This window comes from Vulpes vulpes, chromosome 2, assembly GCF_048418805.1.
Source record: "Vulpes vulpes isolate BD-2025 chromosome 2, VulVul3, whole genome shotgun sequence".
NCBI classification, from domain to species: domain Eukaryota; kingdom Metazoa; phylum Chordata; class Mammalia; order Carnivora; family Canidae; genus Vulpes; species Vulpes vulpes.
Genome location: NC_132781.1, coordinates 23,880,424 through 23,907,514, shown reverse-complemented (window position 1 = coordinate 23,907,514; position 27,091 = coordinate 23,880,424). Strand labels below are relative to the sequence as shown.

At 55.7% G+C, this 27,091-nt stretch overlaps 1 protein-coding gene across 4 annotated transcripts; it reads right to left on the bottom strand.

Annotated features, from left to right (window-relative positions):
- Positions 1-2,524: 2,524 nt before the first annotated feature.
- TBKBP1 (TBK1 binding protein 1) lies at positions 2,525-19,705 on the bottom strand. 4 transcript variants are annotated; one of them, XM_072747391.1, is made up of 10 exons: positions 19,568-19,705; positions 17,364-17,623; positions 16,891-17,013; positions 16,544-16,648; positions 15,350-15,530; positions 14,593-14,768; positions 14,327-14,388; positions 5,886-6,004; positions 4,983-5,707; positions 2,525-4,118 (listed from the first exon to the last, which is right to left on the bottom strand). In XM_072747391.1, exons 2-10 carry the CDS (start codon positions 17,586-17,588, stop codon positions 3,990-3,992), a joined length of 1,845 nt encoding a protein of 614 aa, XP_072603492.1. In that variant the 5' UTR covers positions 17,589-17,623; positions 19,568-19,705; the 3' UTR covers positions 2,525-3,989. The 4 variants fall into 4 exon arrangements, with proteins under 4 accessions (XP_072603492.1, XP_072603493.1, XP_072603490.1 ...); XM_072747392.1 differs by having other exon boundaries at positions 14,593-14,765; XM_072747389.1 differs by lacking the exon at positions 19,568-19,705 and having other exon boundaries at positions 17,364-17,993.
- Between the last annotated feature and the right edge of the window lie 7,386 nt (positions 19,706-27,091).

Sequence of the window (27,091 nt, the reverse complement as noted above, 5' to 3'; positions counted from 1 at the left end):
TGCGGCTGACCTCAATTCTTCCTGGGGAAGCCAAAGTTGCTCTGTTCTTGTCCTTGCTGAGGGAGAGGTGGGCCTGAGGGAGTTGTCCTGCTCCCCCCTACCCTATATAAAGATGTCACCCCCTCTGTTTTTCTTCATTAGTCCTCATCAGCAGGGTGAGTTGTTTCTCATTAACACGGCTGACTCACCCACACACCCCTCCTCTTTGTTAGCGATCAGCTTCTCCCCTGACACATACACACACACACATACACACACGGGCGCGTGCGCTCACATGCGTGAGCAACCCCCCCCCCAACTTATGAAAGGAGCTGTTTTGCTCCTCAGCGGATCACATGATGGACCCAGGAGAGGGGCAGAGGTCTCCATGGCCTGGAAGACCTGGCTGGAGATGCTGGCAGGAGAGGGGCAGGAATGCAGGGTCCCCAGAGATGAGGCAGCTCGTGGGTGAGGGAGAGACTGACGGCAGAGGAGCCAGAGCTGGAGAGAATGTGACTGGTGTTGACCCTTCACTGGACACTTGAAGATGGAACCATGACGGTTTGGTTCCTGTGAATCTCCTGACACCTACCTCATCTGCCCCTGGGCCTGTGCTGGCAAGAGCCAGTGGGTCCCTTGGGCGTCTTCTCCAGCCTCAACAGAGGTCTTCCCTCCACTTTGCTCCTGTGCAAGTTGTCCCAGCCTCATCTTTCCAGAAGCCTAGTGATCTGGATCCCTTTGCTCCCCACACTCTCTCAGGCCCTAGTGCCCCCCACTCCCATTACTCCCACAGATAAGTTGTAGCCCGAGTAGCCACCACCTTGTCTGATCACCATCTTCCTTGGCCGGAGGACAGGAGTGTTGCCAGGGCTCCCCAGCCCTCCTCCAGCTTACCCATCTCTCTTGTCCTCTCCTTTGTGTGTGGGGGGCATTAAATGAAAGGCTGAGGTTCTGGAGGACATCCCTTACCCCAACTTCCCTCCCAGCCCCCAGCCCCCAGCAACTTCCCGCCCTGCACCCAAGCCTCTTCCCAAGTCCCCAGAAATCAAGGAGACAAACTACCACAATATGCACCCTATGTCCCCACACACCTCTCACCCTGGTGACCGGAAAGTGTCCAGGCTATGGGATACCTGGATTCTCCCTACCTTCAGACATGCCGAGGACCAGAAGTGGCTACCCAGGTCATGTCCCTGCTTGTAGTTCATTCCTAGGTCATCCCTTGCCCTTTTCTTAATGACTGGGATTTCTCTTTGCTTCATGTCCCTGTACCACCCCCAATTCACGTGAATGCTAGCAAATGCGTCCCGAGATCCAAAGATGACCCAAACACAGAAACCCGGGTGCTGCCTTCTTCCCCATGAGTTGACTGGGATGGAAGAGCGCCAAGATGCACTGAGTGCCATGTTCCAGAACGTTCCAGAACCTTCTTTCGCATGGTTTATGAAGCCATGTCCCATAGGGATGGCTTTTCTCACCTTCCTTGGCACTCAGGATTTGGCTGCAGATGGAATCAAGGTTGGAAAAACTTTTAGAAGCCAGTTGTAGTTGTTAACTGCAAAAAAAAAGGAGCAGGGGAAGCTGGAACATCTCCCTGTTGGGGTTTGGACTTGGCACTGAATGGGGAGGAATGTTTGCCCTGGATCTGGAGCTGAACCTTGGCCTTCGATGAGCAATTGCCCCGTTTTAAGTGAATCCTTGGCCTGAAGGGGTCACGTGGAAATGAAAGGCACCCAGAGTTGGTGAACAGAGCTCAGGCCTTTTCTGCAGACAGAGGGCACAGCCCTGACTGGGGCAGAAGTCACAGGCTTATGACCTGGCTTTGACTTCCCAGGTTGTGGGGCTTTCAAGGCAGCTGCTGAGCCTGGAGCCCAGCCTCACCACTGCTCTCAGAGCAATAAGGACGTGGAACCCGGATTCTTCCTTTCTGAGGCCCAGCCTGGTTCCTGCCATGCAGAAATCACTGGATGAAGACTAGCTGCTACTGAATCCCCAAGGCTTCGGAACCTCTACCTATCTACCAGACCTGCTGGGAGGGAAAATTCAAGAGTCCCTGACACTTGCTCAGGGCTGGTTGGTGCTCTGTTACAAAGACACCATCTACTGCTCTATACCTGTTTTATTTTATTTTTATTTTTTTAAAAATATTTTTATTTAGTTATTCATGAGAGACACAGAGAGAGGCAGAGACACAGGCAGAGGGAGAAGCAGGCTCCATGCAGGGGGCCCGATGTGGGATTCAATCCCCGGACTCCAGGATCACACCCTGGGCCAAAGGCAGGCGCCAAACCGATGAGCCACCCAGGGATCCCTCTATACCTGTTTTAAATAAACTCCATGTCACAAGTCATTGGTGGCCACTTGCATACCCATGTCTCCACAATCACCCTAAAATATGGATGGATGGCCCATGCATCTCCTCCTTGTTCAGTGCCCACTTTGCTATGGTTGTGGTTCCTTGAGAGTTTGCAAAACCTCCTGCTACCAAGGGTTTTCTCCCCCACCCCCAACCCCCCACCTCAGCCATGGAGGGCACAGACCAAGAGCAGATGGAACAGGTAAGTTTTATTTGGATTTCAACTTGTTCAGAGAGCTCAGGGGCCCCCACCTCCCTCTCCAGGCCCCTTCCCCTTCCCCCACCCTAGGGGGACACTCAAGGTACAATGCCATGTGTCTCTGGAGTCCCTTGGCCCCTTCCTGCCTGACACACCTCTTCACTCCCCTGCACTGAGGAAGAAGGGAGGGGTGTGAGGAGGCGGGGGAGGGGGGCCTGGAAGTGTTGGATCAGAATGGGACATGCACTGACAGTAGCGCCCACTGCCACCGGCCCCGGGGCTGAGACCTGGGAGACGCTCGCAGTGGTGGTAGTGGTAGGGGGGAGGTTGGATTCATCGTGGGGCAGCAGGCTCTTGCCGCAGGAAGCTCCCCACCTCAGCCCTGGGGACCCCCTGGCCTCCTGCTTACCCATCCTTCTGAGGGTACAACTCTGAGGTAGATTTCACAGAGGGAATGTGGGTCACTGGGGGATGGAAAAGGGGTTAGCTCTTTTGAAGTTGATCTCCAACAGCACCCTGGGCCCATCCGCAGGTTCCGGCCTGGGAGGCAGGGCTGATGACACCCACCCAAATAACAGAGGCCGAGTCACACACGGGCTCCAGGGCACCCGTGGTGTCACCTGTGGTATCAGGGACCCGACTAGGGTAAGGGTGGAGGGGGGCATCTGTCTTAACAATCTGTGTCCTGGTGCTAGGGGGATGTGGGGACCTGGGAGGCTGGCACAGATACTGTCCTGGCCTGGGGGTCACGGTGCAGGGTGTCCCCTGTGCCCCCTGCCCTCAGGGCAGCCTCTGCAGGCTGAATCCTCCCAGTCCTGCAGGGTCCTCCCTCTCCACTCCCACCCTCCCTATTCCCCAGAGGAGCAGAGCATGAGGAGAACAGGACAGGCCTGCAGGCAATGGCCAGAAACAAGATGCCTCCTTCCCCCAAGGGGGCCCTGTGCCAAGAGCCCCAAGCTGGCCGTGGGATGGAGGAACCGGTATCAGTGTACAAGGCAGGCTCCGGGCCCCCACAGGGACTCCCTGGACAGAGCACAGCCTGAGGAAGATGGACATCTGGGGAGAGGCTGGGGGAGCGCCCAGAGTCCTATGACACCCTCCCCTTCCCCTGGGCCCAAGCACTAGACATCTTCTTGGATCCAACCCTGTCTTGAGAACGGAAAGGCAGAGGGAGAGGCTGGGTGGGGTAGGCCCCTCCCCATCCCAGCCCAGATCCCTACCTCCCCAGCAGAAGCCAGGGAGCTGGGGAGAGCCTCGGCTGGCCTTCCAGGAAGAGCCAGGGCTGAGTGGTGCCTAGACCAGGGAAGACGGCACACACATGGACTCAGTAGCTAGTGGAGGTATCTGGGGGTCGCAAGGGGCAGGGGCCCCCCACGAGATTCATGCAGCATTCAAAGTGAGTGTTTGGGGTGATGAGAGAAGATGGAGAAACAGCCAGTGGGTGGGCGAGGCACCCTAGATCTTGCTGTTCTCCAGGTGGGAGTCAATGTGTTTGATGAGGGCATCATCTGGGTACCCGACGGGGAAACCTAGCTGGCAGAGGGGGCAGCTGCGGATATCAGAGCCCACTGTCTCCATCAGCAGCTGTGGAGAGAAAGGGGAGTCACTTATGGTCCCCAATCCTCCCTCGTGGTCCCCACAGCCCAGCCTGCCCTTTCCTGAGACCCAGGGAAGGCAGGGCTGTCACATGCAGAAAAGGTCTGCTTACCCTTTGTTGGGCACCATCCCTCCTCCACCCCCCTCCCTGCACCTTCCACCAGTTCAGCATCCACTCCCCCAACCTAGGGCACAGGACCCCAGTAGGTGTGTATGCTCAGCCTGCCAGGGCATCTGCAATAATGAGGGAAGCCAAGACCCAGACATGCCCCCAGAATGACTAAGACACGGCTCCCAGATAACTCAAAGCAATGGATAATCCCAAACAATGTATAACCCAAAAATAATTTTCTATCTGGCTTTAGAATATATTTTGGTCCTTCCAGGTGGCAAGGGTTGGCTCTGACATTCAGGAAACTCATTATTTCAGTGAAATGATAGAGCCCTGAGACAGACTGTCTTCTAGGACAGCCGGGAAAGAGCAGCGGCTCTGAGGCCAGATGGAGGGAACTGGATGAGCAGGCCTGTCCTCGCGTGGGCCCAAGACCTGTGGCAGTCATCACGTCCTCCATCCCTAGTGTAACAGCAGAAGGCTTTCGGCTCACTGTCTCGCTCTCAGGAACCCTCTAACGGATTTAGGGCATATAATCACTGCCCTCATTTGGCAGATAAGAAAACCGAGGATCAGAGAGGGTCAGTAACTTGTGCGCGGTCTCGCAGCTTCTAAGGGGTGAGGCCCGGAGTGGAATCCAGGCCCACCGCTCTGAGGCCCAGGCCCCACCCATGCGGGCACCGCGGGCACAGACCGGCGCGGGCCCAAGGGAGGGAGCCCCTCGCGGGCGCCCCACTCACGTTGATGGACGGCCAGGACTGCGCGTGCTCGGCGTGGGCGTAGGCGGCGGCCGGCGCCTCGGGGATGGGGAAGCCCGCGCAGAAGGAGGCGCAGCGGATGGTGCCCGCCTCGGGGCTGGGCGGGCTGGCGGGCACGGCCCACTCCTCCTCCTCCGACGGCTGCTTCTCGAAGCGCAGCCGGATGCCCTCGAAGGCGCGCCGCGGGCTGAGCGGCCGGCCGGGCCCGTAGAGCTCGCCGCCGTAGGCCCGCGGCTTGGGCAGCGTGGCGGCCTCGGCCTGCAGCCAGGGCGGGGGGGCGCCCGCGTAGGCCGCGCCCTCCGCCAGCTCCGAGTAGCTGCGCCGGCCCTGGAAGCCCGCCTTCACGTGGTGGCTGGGCGGCTTGGCGTAGGCGCGCTCGGCCGGCGTGCGGTCGCCCGGCGGCGGGGGCGGCGGGGGCCGCGGCTGCGGGGCCGGGCAGGCGGGGGGCCCCGGGGAGCGGCGCTGCGGGCTGGGGGGCTGGCAGGGCGGCGGCACCGGCGAGCGGCGCTGCGGGACGGGCGACGGGCAGGAGGGCGAGGCGGGCGAGCGGCGCTGCTGGGGCGAGGGGCACGGGGGCCCGGGGGAGCGGCGCTGGGGGGCGGGGGACTGGCACGGGGGGCAGGGGGGCGCGGCGCGCGCGGGCGGGGAGGGCGAGGGGCACTGGGGGGCCGGGGAGTGGCGCTGCGACAGCGGCGAGTGCCTCTGGCCTGGAAGAGAAGCGGGACGGGGCGGGTGGGTGGACGGACGGTGGCGGGAGAGCGGGCGTCAGAGGCGGGAGCCGTGGCCGCCAGCGCCCCGCTGCCGCCCCCCTCGGACCCAGCTCCGGGCCTCCCCTGCCCCGCCCCAGCTCAGCCCCAGATCAGCCCCAGCTCAGCCCCATCTCACCGCCACTCCGGGCCTGCTCCTGCAGCAGAGTCCTCAAGATCCTCCCCTGCAAGGAACTCAGCTCCCGAAGCCGGCCCAGCTCCTCAGTCAGCTCCGTGTAAGCCAGCGCCAAATTCACCCTAAAAGGCATCCCCAGGCAAGGCTTGACTCTGAGGTCAGAGGGCAGGGAGTTGAGGAAGGGAAGGGAGGTGGCTTTACTGTCACCGCTGTGGAGGGAGAACTGGCTGTGCCCCAACCTCTGGCTCTCCTGGGGCCCTCCTACCCCAAGGGAGAAATCCTCTTGGGCTTTACCGTCTACCTCAAACACTGCCTCTTCCAGGGAGCCTCCCTCTCTTCCCAGTGAACCTTACCTTAGGCTAGGGCTGTGGCTCCCAGACCACAGGCTGGGGAGCTCAGTGATTCCAAGGGGTCCCTGAATCCATGTGTTCACCAAGCACTGCCTGTAGCCTGAGCACATCTGATACAGGTGTATGTGAATGTTTTTCTAATCTATGCAGAAACTGTGGTGACAGATTCACCAAAAAAACGGCACTGAATTTAGAGTGGCTTTTAGTTAACTGTGAATTTTCTCAAAGAGCGAATACTAAAAGTGTGAGTACAAACTGTGTGTTGGGGGCAGGGGTCCGTGAGGAGTCCTCACCATTGAAAGGCCGGGGACCCCAGTTTTGTACCGCCTAAGAAGACCCCCTTTCGTAAGTAAAGACATGGCCTTCTGGCTCGGCAGAGGAGCCAAGTGATAAGCTTAAACCCAAGTCCACCAAGTTCTCAGTCCACTGCCTCGCATCCATGTCAGAGCTGCCCCTAAGAGTGGTGCACCTCCCGGGATCTCCAGGGAGTCCTTCACACGGAGGTCTTTGTGAGCAGTGGCTACATACCGCACACCTCCAGAGGGTGCCACGCACAATAAGCACTTATCAGAAATTGCCCTGTTCTGGAACTGCATTGGCAGTTCTTCAAAAGGGAGCATTATATCACTGTATTTATATTCCCAGTACCTTGCCCAGGCCTGGCACCCAGAAGATGGTTGGGAAGTAAAGAATGAGTTAAGCCTCCCTATCCGTTTGCCTTTCTTCTTCCCTTTCTTCCTCCCACTGCCTCCTGGGCACCCACCTGCGTGGAGCTGGAACAGGCTCTGAACTTAGCAAAGACTTCACCCACTTCCTTTTCTCTTCCTTTCTCTTTGGGTCACTCTGACCCAGGACTACAGAAGGTTCTCTCTCTCAGCACTGACCCTCCCCTCTCCCAGCCTGGGCTCTACACCACCAGGGAGCCCTTCCTGACCTCACATGCCTCTCTGTGGTCGCCTTGTGTCACTGCTTTCATCTCTGTTTGGGGCTTGGACACACAGCCTGCGAGGTGGGGGCTTGGTTTCCTTGGATCTCCTTGCTCCCTCACCAAGTCCAGAAGGGACTCCTGAACTTTGTGGAAGGTAGGGCTGGAGGGAAGTGGCAGGGAGAGGCTCAGCCACTCCAGAGGATCTACTCCCAGGGGATGCCCTCTTGTTCCAAAACCTGAGGAGCCTGTCCCTATTCTGATGTAATGGTCATGGGAGAGAGGATGTATGTGCAAGGGAGGGAGTGAAGGCTGGAGTGAGGCCAGTTGAGTGTGAGGAACGGGGTGTGTGTGTGTGTGTGTGTGTGTGTGTCCCTGGAGGAGAGAAGGGGAAGTCTTGAGGTTAGGGCTTCAGAGGGCAGGAAAAGCTGAGGTGCAGAGGGTAGATAATGACTGAGCTCCTTCACTCTGCGCTCTCTGCTCACTGGCTGGTTCTCTCTTGCTAGTCCCCGGGGCAAGCTGGGTGATGGGGGAGGCAAAAGCCCCTCCCACAACAAAACTATTTTTAACCCATTTGGGCCAAAGCCAAATTATTGCAAAGAGGCTGGGATTCTGGGGGATAAGCCCACTTCCTAGGGAGAGGGCTCACTACCCATGTGGGGATGCACAGGGATGGAAGGGAGCAGAGAGGAGGAAGTCCTTTGGGGAACCCTGGCCGAGGTGCTGGAGGCTCAATCCCATCACGTCTCAGCCCTCATGTGATGTGTCCTGTGTTCCCTGACCTTAATCTCATGGGTCTTTGGGAAGAAATGGCATCTCCCCCATCAGACCAGAAGGTCCAGCCTGCGTGTCCCACGTTAAACTGGGGACTCCCCAAAGACAGGCTCCCCTCTGCAGACTGGGCAAGGAGCTCTGTCTCCCCATCAGACTGGGGGCTTTGGAGCACCATGCTGACCCCTCGGTGGTGGGAGCAGGAGGAGGCTCTGAGCAGGGCACTGATGGGAGCATCTCCCCTCTGACTAGCAGCCGCTAGTTTCTCTCCCCATCCGCCTATACTGCTGTATCTCAGTGACAGATACAGGTCGTTGCCTTCACACCCTGGTTTGGAGATCTCACCTGCCACACTCAGTTCCCGGGCTCCTATCTCTCCACTTGCCTTCCTCCCCTTGTCAGGAGCTACCCCAGTTCCTACTGCCCTGCTCCTGACACCCTCCTCACAGAAAAACAGACAGGCCAGCAGGAAGTAGAGGGAAGAAGCCCAGAGCCCCGAATGCCCAGCCCCCCCCCCCCATGCTCTGCCCAGGTACTGGGAGAGGGGGCTGGTGAGGGCAGGTGAGGATCTTCCTCCTGGAGCACCCGGCAGCCTCATGGGCAGCCTCACAAAGATGTCTAAGACTCCCCTGAGCAAGGTGGTGGGGCCTGACCTCCTGACATCCCCTGGCCCTTAGGAGCTTCAGGACCGCCCCTATCTTCAAGCATCTCTTCCCACCTCAAGATGCACAGGCCCAGGCTGCTAAATTCGCTAAGGACCTGAATGACTCACGTTAGAAAACACTGCCAATTCAGTGGAAAAAAAATCTCAACTTCACAACACAACCAAGGCTTGCGCACATGTACCTGAATACACATTCCATTTCCTGGCTTCCCGGCCCACACCTGAATGCTAGTTCCCACCATCACGACTGTTTGGGAAGCATGGGTCAGGTGAATGGCAGCCGATCGCTGCTCTGGAGCACCTTTTTATCGCTTAAAGTATGGGGGAAAGTTCTATCTACATCTCTAAGAACCTGGGAGGGACCTAGGGAGAAAAGAATGATAGATGATCTTTATGAGTGCTTGACACGGGCCTGGCATCATGCTAAACAACATTCCTGAATCTTGCCAACAACCCGACAGTGTTGCCACTCCTCTCTCATGTTACAGATGACAAAAGTGAGGCTTACAGAGTCATCAAGCTGAGGAGCAGTGGAGGTACTGAAACAGAGCTCTGGCCCCCAGGCCACTGACTGCTAAGCAATGTACTGCCTTCCAAGAGGATCAGGAAGGGGTGGGGGACAGGAAAGTGGCAGAAGGGAAAGATGAGGAGGCAGCGGCTGGGGAGTTCCACAATAGCCTGAGCATCACCACCCCTGCCCCCAGAGAGAAGAGGAAGGTGATAGACATTATGGGAAGATCAGGGCTATTAAGAAGCTGGCTCAAGGTCACAGAGCCGTGGTGGCACAAAACAGGGATTCAGACCTGCTCTTGGCACCTCAGCCTGCTGAGCTGGCACCTCAGAGGAGCCAGAGTGCAAATGACAGAGCTGGCAGGAAGGAGGACTCCCTCCGCTGCAGATCTTTCCATCCTTCATTGATTTATCCTTTCATTCATTCTTTCCACGAATAATTCAGGGATCTCAAAATTTCATCTAGAAATAATGATCTTTATGGTGATTGATTGAGCAATTGAGATGAGGACAGTCAGGAACCAGAACATACTTCTCTGCTGAGAGGCTTTTCTACCCCAAACCAACTGTGAGGCACATGGACTTGGTGGTGCCTTCCAGGGAAGTTCACTGAGTGCCCATGCTGGGTGGACCACCATGAGGGCCAGCGCGGGGCCATGGGATTGGAACTAGGGATGGACACGAAGCCACAAGCAAGGCTGGGGTCAGGCTCAGATGAGGGCTGGGGCTGACAGTTCCATTTTCCATCAGATCAGGACTGTGGACACAGCTGGGGTCAGGACGAGGGGCAGGGTTAAAGGCAGGGCTGGGATCAGCGTCGGGGTAGGACTGGGGTCAAGATCAGACCAGAGCTGGTCCTGGGGTTAGAATAAGCAGCTGACTCAGGCTCGGGAGGCCAACAGACATCCAGCATTCCCAGCCCTTCCAGCTTTGCCCAGAGCTGCCCCCCACCCCTGCCAGCTGCTCCCAGCCAGCTCAGCCTCGTGGGGGACTTTAGGGACCAAACTTTCCACCACCCACGGGCACACCCAGCATCAGTCTTCCCGCCCGACCCTCGGGGAGGGAACCACAGGCACCCGGCCGTGGAGCGGACTTGAGGTTGCGGGCCACGGGGAGGAGGAAGTCGCTCTGCAACAACCCAGTGCTCTACCACTTCCTTTTAGGCGCCTTGAGCCCCTCCACTCTCCTCAACCAGCTATGACTCGAGGTCCACAGAGCCCCTGGCTCTTCGTGGCAGCCCTGCCACCTTCCCAGCACAGCTCGATGTTCGCTGCATCTGGAAAGCCTCCCCAGCTACCACTCAGCCCAGCAGCTCGCACTGGGCTGGGAACCAGAGGGCCGGTGTGGGGAGGGGTGGGGCACATGCATCCCAATTTGCCCAGGACTCAGGACCATCCTGGCTCACACCACTTGCCCCAGCGTAATTACTAAGGTTTTGAAATGTTTACATGTTGAAAATTTCACTTTCAGAACTGATCAGGTTTGGTCAAAAAAATCATCTGATCATCCCTCGTCCGAGAGCCTCCTACCTGAGGAAGAACCTGAACCAGAAAGATACCACAGAGGTACTATCGGCTCATCTGCTCAGGACCCACTTTGTATTTTCACACTTAACTTCCTTGAACCTCAGTTTGCCCAGCAGTAGAAGGGGACAATGCCCCCGCCACATCCTCTGGGAGAGGATGAGTTTGTAGGTAAACTGCCTCACCTAAGGTCCTGCATGGACATGGACATGGACGAAGAATCAGGAGTGCCCAGGACACAGGTGGATGAAAACAGAAATTCAATTTGATTCTTTTTTGGAGGTACCAACCAACTCAATGACTCTGGCTTAAGAATGAAGGGAGTGTACACCACTTCCCATCCAGGAGACTGTGGGGAAGAGCTGCTCTCTGCCTTCCTGGCAAGGAAAGAGTCAGAGGCAGATTCAAAGCCCACCAATCCCTCAGACCACAATGAGAGCTGCTCCTCACCCTTGGGGAGTCCCAGGGCTGCAAGTGCTCAGGGGTTAATTCCTGTGAGCACCCTTGCCCTGGCTGAAGGAGATTTGAAAGAAAGGAAGTAGGGAGGGTGAGAAGCGTGAAGGGGGAGGCCCTGGGCCTGCTGGTTCTGGGGCATGAAACTAAGTTCAGGGTACATGGGGACGGGGGTCTCCGACTTCCGTCCTGACCCACCCCACACTGCCCTTGACCTCTGTGCAGAGTTTCCATCCTCTCTCTCCGAGTTCACACTTCTCCCCCACCACTAACCGCAGCCCACGCAGAGGCTTGTGGGCGGAGAGAGGGCTGTGGGGGGGGGGGGGTGGCGGAAAAGAGCCAGGGCTGCAGCACTGAGCCCCCAACATCGGGGGGGAAAGCAAGCCCTATGGTTCTCTCCCTCATCGCTCACAGTGAGCCCCCATCTTCTCTCTGGGAGTCCCCCTCCGTCACTGGGCCCTCACTGTCTTCACGGGCCTGCCTACTTGAGCCCCCAGCCCCCTCAACGAACCCCAACTCCACAATTTCCCCTCCGCCCTCAGCACTAGCCACGCCCTCAGAAGGGCCACACCAGGACCTATGACTGAGCTGGGCTCAGAGGGGAGGCAGCTGTGGGTTCTGCGCACCCACCTTGACTAAGACCCCCCCTCCTCCTAGGGTCTTTACCTCCCTGTGCATCCTAAGGAGTAGGCTGGTCTTCACTCTCACCCTCCCTCGTCATTGCCTTTGGTCCCTGACTGACCTCCAACACCTCTTCTTCTGGGACACTCTGTCCCTTGGGCACCAGCCACTAGGTGCTGGGCTGACCAAATAGCAGGGCAATCGTGACCGGAGGTCAGACCGGGAGGGTGGCAGAATGGCTTGGTCTGGTCTGGACAGCCACTTTCAGAGGTACACTAATGACCAGAGCTGGCGGACTGGGGACTGGGGACTGGGATGGGAAGGACTGGAAATCCTTGGGGCCCAGACTGCCTCACAAGCCTGTCTCTTCAGCATGGGTAGGACCACTGCAGGGAGAGTAGAGGGAATTAATCGCAGTGGCAGTATAAGGGAGGATATTTTAACAGGACTCCCAGAGTAAAACTGGCTGCCTTAGAGGTATCCAAACTGAGACAGGTAAGCATGTTGCAGGAACACACAAGGCTCCCACAGATGGGCAGCCTGGATCCAGGGATTTCCCTCGCCCCCCTGTGCGTAACCTAGCCCTGCAGTCCTCTCCTAAGAAAGTCCACAGGGACAGCTCCCACTAGCCTGGATGGTCTGGACGAAGTGGAAGGAAGAGGAGGGGCTGCTGGGGGAAAGTGAGCTGAGAGCAGGTGACTGAGGCTTCAGGTGGGAGGACAGGGGAGGGAGCACTCGGGAAGCAATTACCAAAAGGAGCTGAGTTTATAAGAAAATAAAACTGCTGGGGGAGTGAGGACTTCCTCTGAGAATTAACTCTTGCCAAGCTGGGGCTGTCCAGAAATGCTCTGCTTGCAAAAAAGTGTGAAGCTTGGCAGGCAGAGCCTGGCTGGCTCTGGGGTGAGAGGTCCAGAAGGCACCGATGCAGAGTCCCAACCGTCGGGATGGAGGGGAGGAGCCGGAGGTCACCTCTGGTAAGAGTGGCTCCGGCCAGCCCCTGGGCAAAGCCAAAGCGCAACTTCCTCAAGCCAAAGGGATGGGGTGGGAAGGGAAGGGAAGGGGCTGTGCTGGCCACAGGGGCAGGCAGCATGGACGCTCTGATCTCTACCAGCACCTTATGGGAGGAGTTCTTTCTTTCGCTCACTTACAGCCCTGGCCCCTTGGAATCCACCATTCCTTCTTTGGCCTCCCACCCTTATCACCTTCCTCTCACATCTCTCAGTAATGACTGACCTCTGAGTCTACAAGGGAAACCTGGGGTCACAGAGCTGAAGTCGGTAAAGCAAAGCCACTCAGCATCCCTGGGAGGATTCAGAGCCTGGCTGTTCAGATTCCAGCCCTGCCAAAAAAAGTCCTCTCTCTGGATTCCACCAGCTAGAGGAGCCTTCACTGCTGGTCTGCTAAGAGGGGGTTGGACTCACTGAGCCATAAAAGGCTCTGTGCTATAACTTTTGAGGCAAACTAGGCTTCTAGAATGTGTGTGTGTGTGTGTGTGTGTGTGTTCTGAGTTTGGGGACATGGGCTAGGATGGGCTCTGAGCCTCAGCCACAAGCTAGGGTGCACCCGCTGCACAGGCACCCCAACACCGCCTAGCAGCCTAGCTGAGGGATCCCACCTACCAGTCCCACAAATTAGGTTCTCACACCCCACTACTATCACAGCTCCACCCAGGCCCTTACCCCAGGGTGCAGAGAGAAGTGAGGGGTACCCCCAGGTGGCCAGAAGCTGGGAGGAAGGTGAGAAGGAAGCCTGCTGGAAGGAGGACCCCTGAGGTCCTGTAGCTGGGGATACTGTGGGATGGAGACTTCATTCCCATCCCTCTCTGGGCCCTGGCCCTCCCCTCCAATGAAAGTATGGAGCCTGTGCCACAGGACTGGTTTCAGGGGAGAAGGCTTAGGCGGAAGAAGGTTTGTGCTCTACTTCTCAGAAAGCGGGAGAGGATGAGTTCAGGGTGCGGATGTGAAAAGCATCAGGCTCACTATCAGGCTGCCATCGCCCTCTCTCTTGCTGCCCAGTGCTGCCCTAGAGGCCCCCACCATTCGACTCCCCACTGATGGAGCTCCATCCCTACTCCCTGCTGCCCTTCCCTCCCAGCTGGATTTCCAAGGGACACCCCAGCAGAACAGGCTCTCATTCCCCTCCCTGCAGCTACAGAACACAGTAAGCCCCTCTTCTCAGCCTCAGCTCTCTCCTGAAACAGGAAACAAGGCACCACAGATCCTGAAAGAGACCACCTTCTTCCTCCTCACCAGGGAGGGAACAGTTAACCCAACGAACTAGCCTTGTAACTGGGAGAGAAAATGGGGCCCCAGAGAGACCTAAAAACTCACCACGGGACACAGAACACAGCAGTAAAACTGCTGAAGAAATCTCTCAGCCCCTGATACCTCACGGAGACGTAAGTTTGGGTGCCAGAAGAAAGCAAAGGCAACATCCCAGAACTTCACCTCCTTCCTGTAAAGGATGCAAAGCCACACAAGCCAGCCAAACCCCACTGCCCTGATGCTAGAAAACAGGGCCTCTGAGCAACACAGAACAGGAGAAATGAACCAAAAGGGGGACCTGGGAAATGTCGTCCCCAGGGCACAGAGATTATTAAGAGAGAGAGGATTTCAGATGGGACTTACTGATCATCCCCGACTCTTTTCACCCATGCCATGTCCCGCTCTGTCTGATTGGAGGCAAGATCCTAGGAAGGAAGACTGAGGTCAGATGCCAGATGCCAACATAACCTTGCCCACCCCCCCCCACATACACACACACACCGCCGTTTACCATTCCCAGGGCCAGTCTATACCCAGTGAGGAAGTCCTCTAAAGGCTATTTGCTGCAGCCCCCAGGCCTCTATGGAGCTCTGGGCAGGGTCCTAGGTGCCAGTGCCCCTGCCCTTTACCTGGGCCCGGCTCTCTTGCAACTGCTTCAGCTCCCCCTGCAGCCGCTCGCACTCAGCCTGGAGCTGTTCCTCCCGAAGCTGAGCCCCCCGGGCCTCGCCCTGGGCCGCCTCCAGGGCCTCTTCCAGCCGCCGTCGCTCCAGCTCACTCACACTGGCTGTGGGGCCTGGCCAGCCTGCTACCAGGAGGGAGGATAAAGTCAGGCTAGGTCTGGCTGCTGGGACCCTCCACTGACTCCCAGAGCAGAAGAGATTGAAACAGGTGAGCGTGGCAGCATGAGAGATCCAAAGGGGCCAGCCAGAGGCCAGGTACCCCAAGATGCCTCTGCTGAGAGCCATAAAGAAGGAGGGCCTGAGCTGCTGCTTCTAATCTTCCTGGAGGCCAGGGACAAAATGATACTGTGGCCTCATATAGGGCTTCCCGGGCCACATTCAAATCTCCAAGCATCCTCTGGCCTCTGCTAATCAACACCTAGGACAGGATGGGGATTCTGAGTACAGGTGCCCTCTGCTGACACACACGAGAACTGCATGGGGGTAGCCAGGGACAGCCGGTGGTAAGGGAGGGGGTGTTGATGGGAGACACTGGGTAAAGGAACAGGTGGAAAAGAGGGATACGGTAATTAAGGGAGAAATTTAAGACATTATAGTGGGGTGTCAACTATCAATCCCAGAAGGGAGAGGTGTCCAATGATGCTGAAACGGGGGGGCAGGCTTGGGGACTCTAGGGCAGGAACATCGGGGGTCGTAGAGATCTCACCGTGACTCAAGCCAGATCCTCCTCTCAGTGCCAAGTAGTGCAGGTCCAGATCAGCACACGGTGGGCCAGGGGTGGGCGGGGGGCTGGGGCTGGGGAAGGCAGCGTCCCGGAGACTTTGCTGCTGTCGTAGCTGCTGTTCAAGGCCACAGATCTGCCGCAGGTGGGTCTCCACCAGGGCCCTCTGCGGGGAGAGACAAAGGGGTGGGGTCTGTGCGGGACCAGGGAACCCCTGAGGGCTTCACAAACCCAGGATTCCCCCACTTCTGGGAAGCCATCCCTCCTAAACTGAGCTGAGGCCCCAAGTCACACATCCCCACTGCACTCTAAGTGGCCACGAGTGTGAGGTCTTGTCTCCCAACAACTGCAATGCAGATGTTTCTGGCTGTTGCCCCTTTGCAAGGTCAGAGTTAATGCCTCTTCCCCGTCATGAACACACGGGACACTCAGAAGACCATAGGACCCCTCCGTCCAAACAGAGCCATCCCCTCAGAAGCGTAAGGACTTCTATTTCCAGATGTGACAACCATTCTGGACTTTACCTGTCTCATCTATAACACGGGGATAACCACACTTACCTCGTAATTTTGTTATAAGCATTAAAATTAGTAAATGCATTCTAAAGTGATCACATCAGTGCTTGGCACACACTAAAGGCCATGTAGAGTGTTTATGATTCTTAAGGCAGAGCATTTTTACACAGATGCCCCGGAACAACTCAGCAATGCTGTTACCATGTGCCCTTTTCAGGGGAGGGACAGAGGCTAAGCGACTGGATCCAGGTCACAGGCAGGAGTTGGCAGAGACCGTGCGCTCTGACTCTGACGCCTGCCCACCTGCTCACACACGTGGCCATCCCCCTACTCAGAATCGCACACCCTCGGAGACCCATCCCAGCAGTCACAGAGACCCAAAGACCTCTGCCCTCACTCACACAGCCTTTCAGGCACAGTGCCCCAGGCACAGAGTCAGCCCAGCACAAGACCCAAACATATGCGGAGGCCCAGTCTGCTAGGCTGCGTGGCCAGGGTGTGCTGGGAGTCACTCGCAATTTGTGTGACACGCTCAGCTCCACTCACCAGGGGGATGGGCACTCAGAGACACACAAGAACCCAGAGACACACACACATGTAGGGCTGCACACCGTCACATGACAAAGGTCACACCCTCAAGCACCCCCAGCTCCCTGGGCCTCACCATCTCCCCCAGCTCGGTCTCCAGGTCGCTCTTCTCCACGCAAAGTTTCTCATAAGCCTGGATCATCTCCCCAAGCTGTTCCTCCTGTTCCTTATTCTTCTGCAACTGTATGGGGCCCGGAAGGAGGGGAGGGCATGCCACCGTCAGGCCATCCTTGATGTGGGAGCCCAAGAGCTCCCCGAGCCTCCCGCCCACATGGCCAGCACCCAGTGGAGGGGTGGGAGACGCCCAGCCCATTCTAGGGGAGACTGCGGCCACCTCTGATCAAGGAGACAGGGGCTGGGGTGTGGGGGAGGTGTTAGAAACACCGTGAAGCAAGGAGCTCAGGGAGCCCAGCCTGGGCTTACCTCATGCTGGAACTGGTTGAGCCGTTGCTGCAGGCTGACCTTCTCCATCTCCAGCAGGGAGCCATCCTTGATTTCATACAGGGAGAAGCCGTGCTCCTCTCCAAAGTCGTTGATCAGCGGGTACTGTGGGCAGGCAGGCCCTCAGGAGAGCTGGCACCCAGCTCCCTGGCCGGGCTTCAGCCTACGGCGGGCCCCCACCCCACAAACTGCCTTGAAGTCCTGGTCTCTCCATCCCCTGCTCACACGGGATCCACACAGCCTGGAAGCATCTCCCACCGACCACAACTTGAGATCCAAGGTCCCACCCCTTCGGCCATCAGGATGCTTTCCTGACCCTTCCCATCCCTCATGGGAGACCCTCAAGTTCCTGAGAGTGTGGATCCTGGACTCTCTTTGGGATTCCTGGCCCTTGGCGGCCCCCATCCCAACACACACACAGCCAGCCCCCCGCCCCATCTTCTCCAAGTTCTGACCTTGATCTCGTAGACTTTGAGACGGCGTCGGAGGGTGGCATTCTCCCTTTCCAGGCCTCCCAGTCGCTCCTTGATGTCCCCATAGGCTGTGATGAGGGCAAAGTGGGAGGCAGAGCACATGTCCCCCCCCAGCGAGGGGTCTCCTGGGGCATCCAGCCACACCTCACTGGGCCCCAGTGCCTCCTGGGTCAGGATGCTGATGTCATCTTCAAACATGGACTCCATGGCAAGGGCCCGCGCCTCGGCCCCCACTGGGCCTCCTGGGAGAGCAGGAGCAATGGTGGAGAGGGCAGCCTGGAGATTGTCCCTGATACCCCCACGAGCTGGGCCGAGGAACGCTGTGGCCGGGAATGCTGTGGCCCGCCGAGAGAGGCAGCTGGGGAGCTCCCATCCCATCTCCTCCCCAAACTACTAAGCCCTGTCTTTTCTGCGGCCTTTAGGGGAAGGGGCTACAACCAGCCAAAGACTTGGGGGTTAGAGGAAGGCCAAGAGGGCCAAGTAAGCCAGGCTGCCAGCAGCAGGGGAGAGTTCCTCCCAGAACTCAGGGAGACCTGTGGACAGGAAACGACTGCCTTCCTGTCAGGACCCTGCCAGGGACTGCCCTGATGTACTCCTCAGCCCCCCTTCACCCCCCCAGGCCTCAATTCCCCAAGCACCTCCCCCAAGTACCTCCAGGCCAAGTTCATTCCCGGCCTCTGGCGCACCCCCCCTCCTCCCTAAGCCCCAGTGCTTCAGGGAGAGTCAACCCCACCACAGCCAGGGCCGGCCTCTGTGGGGACCCCACCCAACTTCCCAGCTTCTTCCTGCAGGATCCCAGAGTTCAGGAAAAGGAAGTGCCTCCCCCACTCACACCAGAGCTGTGGCAACCCTCCAGGCCTTCCTCGCCTCTGACCTGGGACCCACAGGAAGTCCTCCCAGAGTGTCAGAGGGAACAGCACGGTGGGGAGGAGAGGGGAGCCCTGCGAAGGGGCTGCCCAAGAATTCCCTAGCCCGCCAATGTGTTCCAACATAGGGGAATGGGGAGCCCTGAGAGGGGGCAGGAATGACTCAGGGCTCAGAGAGAGTAGGCGAGGGGGTGCGTGTGTACTTCTCCCGGGCCTGTTTATGAATGTGTGTCTGTGGTTGGCATGTGTGGGGGGGAGTGTGTGTCTGTGAATGAGTGTAGGTGTGTCACAGTCAATGAGCGCCTTCGCAGGGCTGCGGCTGGGGGTCGGAGTGGAGTTGGGAAGTGGCCCGGAGGCCGCGCGCGTGTGTGTGTGTGTGTGTGTGTGTGTGTGTGTGCACGCGTGCGTGAGCGTGTGTGAAGGGTGGGCACGTTCGGGGCCGTGTGTCACGTGAGGCACTATGGGAATGTCCGAGGTGTGTGTGCGCGCGCGCCGGGGCGTGTGTGCGCGTAGGAAAGGGGGCTCGGCTCGGCGTGGGGTGCGAGTTGAGACAGTGGGGTCCGCGACCTCCCACGGCCCGGCGGCAGGAGCCTGGAGTGAGGAGGGCTCAGGCCTGGGCCCCCACCCCCACCCCCACCAAGTACCAGGCAAACGCGTGTGACCGGGTCTGAGTAAGGAGTGTGTGCGCGTGTTTGTAGGGCCGGCCCCACCTTTAACCCCTTGCTCCCCGGGCAAATCCCCTCCCCCAACTCCGCCCGCCAGCGCTCACCACACCCCCTAGCCCCCAGCCCGCCACCTCGGGCCCAGCCCCACCGGCGAGGGCTCCGTGCCCTGGGCCGCCCCACAGGCGCTGCCCTCCTCCGCACTGCCCCCCGGCCCGGCGGCGCCGGCGGGGAGCCGCGGAGGGCGGCCGGGGAGGGAGTGCCCGCTCGGCCCCGGGCCCCTCCTGCGGCCCCTTTAAGGGCCGCCCTTTAAACCCCTTTAGCTCGGCCGACAGAAATTGTCGCCCCTCCCCTCTCGGGGGCCGAGACCACGCAGCCCCCTCCCCCACTGCCGGCCGAGCCCCGGCCCCCAGGCGGCCGTCCCCGGGCCGGGGAAGGGGGCTCCCGAGGCGGTGCGGCCTGAGGAGCGGCGGCGGAGGGGGAGAGGGAGGGCGGCGGGGGGGACGCGGGCGGCCGGCGCCGGACCCTTCCCCTCCTGGGCCCGCCGGGGCCAACTCGCGGCCGAGCGCCCGCCCCCCTCCTGCGGCCCACCCTGCGACCCCGGGGCCGGCCCGGGCGCCGCTGCCCTCCCCCCGCCCCAGCCCCGCCGGGGACTCACAGCTGCTGCCGGTTCCTGCTTGTAATCGCAGCTTACCCCCTCCGCCTGCTCCCTCCCCAGACGGGCACCGGTGCCCCCACCCCCCTGGCACCGCGCTCCGCTCTCGCCCTGTCGCCGCCGCCGGGTCTCTCCCCACCCCCCACCCCTCCCCCCAGCCCCCCTCCCTCCCGCCCGCCCCGCTCCTCCTCCGCCGCCGCCGCTGCCTCCTCCTCCTCCCCGGCTGCTCCGGGTTTCTCCAGCTGGGAAGGCGCCCGGGACCCCGCGGCCGCCGCCACCACCACGTGGCGAGGGGCGGCCGGCCCCCGCGGTGCGGCGCGGCCTGGCAGCGCGCCCGGCGCCCCCCCTCCCGGCTCCCCGCCGCGCCCGGCCCGCGCGCTCCGCGCCCCCTCCCCGACGCCTCCCTAACGCAGTGTGGCGTGGCGTGGCGTGTGTCGGGGGCGCCTGCGGCCGCGCAAGGGCTCGGGGACTCGTGGCGGCTTGCGTGGGGGCTGCAGGGTTCGGGGCAAAGGGAAGCGATTTATTTGGGTTTGGGTTTGGGTTTTGGTCTTTGCCCTCTTGAGAAGGAAAATACTAGACTGACTCGTCGCGGCTCTTGGGAGCGGTAGCCTTGCTCTGAAAATAGATGCATTGAGCATAGGGTCTAATCGGAGCGATTAGGGTTAAATTTGTTAACTTCTTCGGAAGTGAGAGTGAACTAAGGAGGTCAAAGGTTCCTTAAGGAAGGGAAACCGCTTTCCTCTTCCTAACACAATCCCCTCACCCCCAGGCCAGTGAAATGAAGAAATGGCACATTTCGCCCTTCCATAAAGATTATGGGAGCACCTGCCAAACTGCTGGGCAGGAGACACAAGTTTTTGCTGTTGTTGTTGTTGTTGTTGTTGTTTTGCCACTTTCCCACTGTGTGACCTTGGGCAAGTTACTTAACCTCTCCAAGCAAAGTTGGAGATAATTCCCAACCCAGGCAACCATGGGAGGAAGAATGGAGAATCAGAACTAAAGGTGCTCTGTGAATCCTCAGGAGGTGTTAATGAGTCATTCCGATTATTCCTTGATGGATTAAAAAACGTGGGCAGAAGCATGGTCAGCCTGGCTGCAGGTAGTGAATGATCAGGAGAAACTCCGAGGGACTCTGGCTGACTCCTGACAGGCCAACCCTGGAAGCAGGGTGTGTAGGCTTTTGGTAAGCTCAGTGTTTAGCTGTGAAGCCTCTCATCTGGAGGGAAGGTTCAGGCTGCTGGGAACCAGAGCCTACTCTTCTGGGCCCTGGAGGGAGGAGGGATGAATGTGGGAGGGGGAGAAGAGGAAAGAAAAGGCTTCTTCCTCCTGAGCTTTGAGAAGCAGCAACAACAGCAGCTCTGTAGGGAGAAGATTGGATTTAGGGGTGAGCTTGTCCTCCTGGGAGAGCCAGCAGGGGCTGTGGACTCTACTAGGAGGGGGATTCTCAACTGGTTTCCTTCCTCCTCCTCCTACTGGGTTCCTTTTATAGTCTAGAACAGGAAGGCAGGTCAGCTACTTGCTCTCTGAGGCACAAGCTTTCTCAGAGCCATGTGGGACAATCCACCTTGTCCTCTGTATAGGAAGGCTACTGGGCTAGGATGTCTATTGCCCCACTAATCCCGAGGGGTTGGCAGGTGTTACCTTCCTTAATGCTGCACAAGGTTCTCTTCTGAGGCAGAGGACCAGGCAAAAGATGAGAGGCTAGGCTAGAAGTTATGGGGCTGGCCATCCACTGCACCTGTGAATCTGGCAAGCCCTCCCTCACTGGAAAGGGTAATGGTTCCAGGTACCCATCTGAACACTCACTCTACAAAATAAGTTGTCCACTGTTGCTGCTCCTGGGCTGCTCGGGGTACAGGCCTAGGTCTCAGCTATATGGTTTATCCTGAGTTCTAGGTGGTTGGTGGCAAAAGCCCAACAGAGATTAGGCCTGGTATAGGTGATCCTAAAATGCCACTGCTCCCCTATCTGGACCTGATCTCATTGCATTCTTCGTGTTAAGGTTCTGTTGTGCCAGACAGTTCTGAGAGCAGGGTCTGTATCCTATCCATCTTCATATCCCCAATGCCTTGAGAGTACCTGCTCACTACACATTTTTTCTGGAAAGACTTAAAAAAAAAAAAAATATATATATATATATATATATATATATATATATATATATATAGTTTTGGTGCTCATTTTAAAAAAGATTTTATTTTTAAGTAATCTTTATACCCAACAGAGGGCTTGAACTCATGACCCTGAGATCAATAGTCACAGGCTCCACCGACTGAGCCAGACAGGCACCCCAAGAGTTTGGTTTTTTCGTTTGTCTCTTTCTCTCCCTTTTGTTTTTTGTTTTTCTTTGTTCATTTTTTTTGAAGTTTTTTTTTAATTTTTTTATTTATTTATGATAGTCACACACAGAGAGAGAGAGAGAGAGAGAGAGAGAGAGAGAGAGAGGCAGAGGGAGAAGCAGGCTCCATGCACCGGGAGCCTGACGTGGGATTCGATCCCGGGTCTCCAGGATCGCGCCCTGGGCCAAAGGCAGGCGCCAAACTGCTGCACCACCCAGTGATCCCTTTTTTGAAGGTTTTATTTATTTATTTGAAAGAGAGAGAGAGAGAGAAGGAGCAGGGGGAGGGACAGAGGGAGAGGAAGAAGCAGACTCCCCACTGAGCAGAGAGCCTAAGGTGGGGCTCAATGTGGGGCTTGATCCTGAGACTCTAGGATCATGACTTGAGCCAAAGGAAGACAATTAACTGACTGAGCCACCTGGGCACCCCTCATTTGTTTTGTTTCTTAAATTCCAGTACGAGTGAAATCACACAGTATTTGTGTTTCTCCAGTATTCTGGTTTATTTTGCTTAGCATTATACTCTTTAGATCTATCTGTGTTGTTGCAAATGGCAAAATTTCATTCTTTTTAATGGCTGAGTAATATTTCTCTGTGTGTGTGTATCCATTCGTCTATTGATGGATGCTTGGGCTGATAAACTAAATGTTTAAGGGTAAGAAGTGCTCTTGGTTGAATGAATAAATGAATGAAGCAGTATGACATGACTTTGAACTAGTTAGCTCACCTCTCCAGGCCTGTTTCTTTATTGAGAAAGCTGGGGATTGGTTTGAATGCCTTCTAAGCACCAATGATATTATCAGGGCTCATCATAATATTAGAGACAGGGAAAGGCAAAAACCTTTGATGAAGAGGGGAAGTGAGGTGGGATGAAAGTAGAGGGTGTGGTAGACAGCTGGTCAGGCCCAAATGGTAAAATGTTTCTTTTTCTTTTCTTTTTATTTTTTTTCCAAATGGTAAAATATTTCTAAATGGCATTCAGAGGCCCAGGAGGAGAGCCCACAGAAGCAGGGCCGATTGCCCTTGCGTGTTTCCTCCTTGGAAACTGTCAGGGAGGGCCTGTCTCCCATTCCCGGGACTTTTGCTCTGGAGGAAAACTCTGTCATTCCTGTCCTAACCTTGCCTGAAAAGACTAGGAGGAGGTGGCATGAGCAGCCAGCAAAGAGGCTGAATCAAAGTAAAACCCAGAGGGGCATCCTGGGTGGCTCAGCGGTAGTGCCACCTTCAGCCCAGGGCGTGATCCCGGAGATTCCACTCCTACGTCGGGCTCCCTGCATGGAGCCTACTTCTCCCTCTGCCTGTGTCTCTGCCTCTCTCTCTCTCTCCGTCTCTCATGAATAAATAAATACAAAATCTTTAAAACAAAACAAAATAAAACCCAGATGACTCCAATAGAAGCAAGCGGGCAGGAAAATTGATTAGACACATGTGACAATGCAGGCTCCAGGTGCCATCTTAGCCGTCCGGTGCTAAGCCTTAGAAAATTAGAGTTCTCTGCAGAGCCATCCTGGGACTCCACCTGCAGCTACTGGTCTTCCATCAAATCAGAGGTTTGGGCAATGATGGAAAGACTCATTCCTTCACCAAATTCCCAAATTCCTGTGGAGGTAGTACACATCCTCTAATCAAATTAGCAAGGCTGGGATCCCTGGGTGGCGCAGCGGTTTGGCGCCTGCCTTTGGCCCGGGGCGCGATCCTGGAGACCCGGGATCGAGTCCCGCATCGGTCTCCCTGCATGGAGCCTGCTTCTCCCTCTGCCTGTGTCTCTGCCTCTCTCTCTCTCTGTGACTATCATAAATAAATAAAAAAAAATTAAAAAATAAATAAAATAAAATAACTATTTGTGCTTCATATTGTCCATGACTGTATTTATTTCTGCTGTTTCCCAGATTGTTTTTTTCTGGATTATTATTATTATTATTTATTTTTTTAGAGATTTTATTTATTTATTTATGAGAGGCACAGAGGGAGAGAAGCAGAGACACAGGCAGAGGGAGAAGCAGGCTCCATGCAGGGAGCCCATTGAGGGACTCGATCCCGGGACTTCAGGATCACAACCTGAGCCAAAGCCAGATGGATTTTCAGGATTTTTAAAAATGATTATAGTGAACTTCTGAATACTACTATTTGTTATTAGTCATTAGACTGTGCACTCCATCAGAAGATTCGATTTACTTCATTCATTGCTCTATCCCCAGTGTCATGAACAGTGCTTCACGTACTTAGTAATAGTTGTTGATAATAGTAGTTAGTAACAGTGCCTGGCACATACTTAGTAATAGTAGTTAATTAGTGCATTTTCGTGAGGCACTGTGCTAAGAACTTCATCTGGGGTATCTTTCGTTGGGATCTCTATCTTACAACCAATGAACCCGAGATCAGGAAAGTTGAAGAATTTGCCCAAGGTCATACTCAAAAAATTATACAATATTTTGAAGGACAGTGCTCATTGCTATGGAGAGCTTATTCACACAGAGTCATTTCTTAATTCTCTTTCTCTCAGGATGGTGACAGGCTGCCCCCTGCATCCAGAGCACAGGCGGCCCAGTGCCAAAGCTGAGATGTACTTTCCCTTCAGACGAGGTACATTTCACATGGAGGAGAGCTCAGCTCAGGAACTTATGGCCTAGGAGCACCTGGGAGAGGGAACAGCTCAGGCTATGCTGCCCAGGACCAGCTCACAGCACCGGGGTAATTCAGATGTGGAGCTTACTCAGCAGCCCTGTGGCCTTTCTGGCTACCAGGCACCACCAACGCCCCTCCCCTAGCCCTGGTTCCCAAAAAGCTTCTAGCTCAGTGGGAAGACAGAGAAGTATGAGGAGATGGTTCAAACTCCAAGTGGGAGGAAAGTTGCCGTTAGGGAAAAATGCCACCCCCAACACCTAAATTGCGAGTTTGACCACTCTTGAAAGGTTTACCGTGGATCTCTTAAGGCAGAATGGCTTTGTTGTTGAATTCCAAGAACGCTTCATCCAGGGCTATCCCTGCTTGCAGTGTAAGCTCGCTGGGAGCAGAGGCTCATCGCTCATCCTCTAACCCACATCCCACGTGGTTTGTGACAGAGTGGTTTGTGACAGACAAGTGACAAGCACAGCCTGTGGAGTCAGCACTGCTTGCTAGCCCGCATGACTTTCAGCAAGGGTCTCTCAGCCCCTCTGTGGTGGTTTCTTCACCTGTAAAATGGGACTAAAATGGTACTTTTGTTACAGTGTTGATGAGGATTACTTTTACTCCTCTGTGTAAGATGTTTGTTACAAGCCTGGATTGGGTAAATGCATGAAATAGACACCATGTGAGGACTAACTCTTGACTAATCCTGTTCCTATTCCTCCAATTAACCTAAGGCTAAGAGGCTAGCCTGAAATCATCCAGCAAATGAGGAACCGAGGAAGAGCTAGGAGCTCAGATCTCCTGAAGCCTGCCATTCCAAGGTTTCTGGATGCTCTGCCTTTCAAAGGCTAAGTGATGCTGTGAGACTCCCAGAACTGTACTGACAAGTATTTATTGGAGGTCTCCTATAAGGCAGGCACTGCTCTAGCCTGGGCATACAGTGGTAGGACAGCCAAGGTCACTGCATGGGGGGTTACTTTATAGTTGGGAAAACTGGCAATAAGTAACAATTTAAAATACTCTTAGGTAGTGCTGTGAAGGAGATGGATGGTGCATCATGAATATGGACAGCAGACACTTGTTTTGTGTCCCTAAAATGCTGACAGCATGTGTCTAGGGCAAGTATGAGAAAAGCTTGGGTTTTGGTATCTGACAGATGTGGCTTTGAATTCAGACTCCATGTGACCTTGGTCTGACAAATCAGTGCCTCCTTTGTCATCCGAAGAGGAACAGGGATTGGTAAGGTTGCTTGAGAATTGATACATACAACATTTTCTGTGCTTAGTGTTTTTCACTTCTGGCAAGTTGGGCTGTAAACCATGGAGCTGGAAACCCTCGATGGGGCCAGGTGGAACTGTAACTTCACTTAGTACTATGTGTTCTTTGAGTGTTTGTTGGGGAGGGGGAACATGGGACGTGGGAATGGGGAGTTACAAGGAGAACTACTGAAAAGTACAAAAAAAGTTCCAGGGAGCAGCAGCCCCTCCCTGCATTAATGAACTGATAGCACTTTTTCTCAGTGCACCTTCAGTGGAGAAATGTTCTTGGCCCACTGCCATAGCTCAGGATTTATTTACTTATTTATTTATTTAAAGATTTACTTATTTATTTTATTCAGAGAAAGCGAAAGAGAGGCAGAGACACAGGCAGAGGGAGAAGTAGGCTCCATGCAGGGAGCCCGACGTGGGACTCGATCTAGGGTCTCCATGATCACACCCCGGGCTACAGGCAGCGCTAAACCGCTGCTAAACCGCTGCGCCACTGGGGCTGCCCCATAGCTCAGGATTTAATGCAGTCTTAGAAGAATTACAAGTTACCCTTTATAACCCAGTAATCTCCAAAACTGGGCATAGAAATAATATATTAGAACTCCTATTTATATTTACTTTTTCATATAATTGCTTTTTGATATCTATTTTTGTGTCTTATGTTTCACAATATAGGAGTACAGTAGTACAGGTATATAATTTATAAATACATAGGGGTATGCATGATCAAAAATTTCTGACGGGGGTGCAATCAGAAAAGTCAAAGGCCACGAAGAGGGCTAAGGGAAGAAAATTATGGTCAGCCCTCATTTTACTTGCCCAACATAAATTAACAAAGTGCATTATTTCCAGAAAGTAGCCTGCAGGTACCACTATGCAACAAAATGAAGGAACGGACCTAGTTTCTTATATCCCAAGTTAGTGTTGTTTCCATTACAAATTTCTAGGGGGAAAAGTGGAAGTAGAAATTAAATACACACTGCAAGTTATGTAAAAAGCCAATATTGGATGAGCCATTAAGCAAACCAGATTAGCCTGAAAAAATATGCACAAGACAGAGGACGATCTCCAGCGGCTTCAGAAGCACTCTGAACAGAAGCCTCCTCCACACAGCTTGCTCACTACCGCACCGAAGGCAAGTCGTTCATTCATTTCCCGACACACCGCGAGTCCATTTTTAAGACAGATGTGTCCTTCCTTTCCCCAGCTCACACACACAGCTATCAGCATCGCACACTCCAGCTTCTTTCAAACCATTCATTTCACCTCCAAGGTGACACCATGTGGAACCAAAAATGAAGCGGCAAAATG

Bases quoted from the DNA above. Each gene is read 5' to 3' on its own strand.
- TBKBP1 (XM_072747389.1), bottom strand. From the start codon at position 17,759: ATGGGATGGGAGCTCCCCAGCTGCCTCTCTCGGCGGGCCACAGCATTC. The intron at 16,649-16,890 runs GTAAGCCCAGGC...GGCCCCATACAG, and splicing joins TCAACCAGTTCCAGCATGAG to TTGCAGAAGAATAAGGAACA. The intron at 5,708-5,885 runs GTGAGATGGGGC...CTTCTCTTCCAG, and splicing joins GGAGCAGGCCCGGAGTGGCG to GCCAGAGGCACTCGCCGCTG.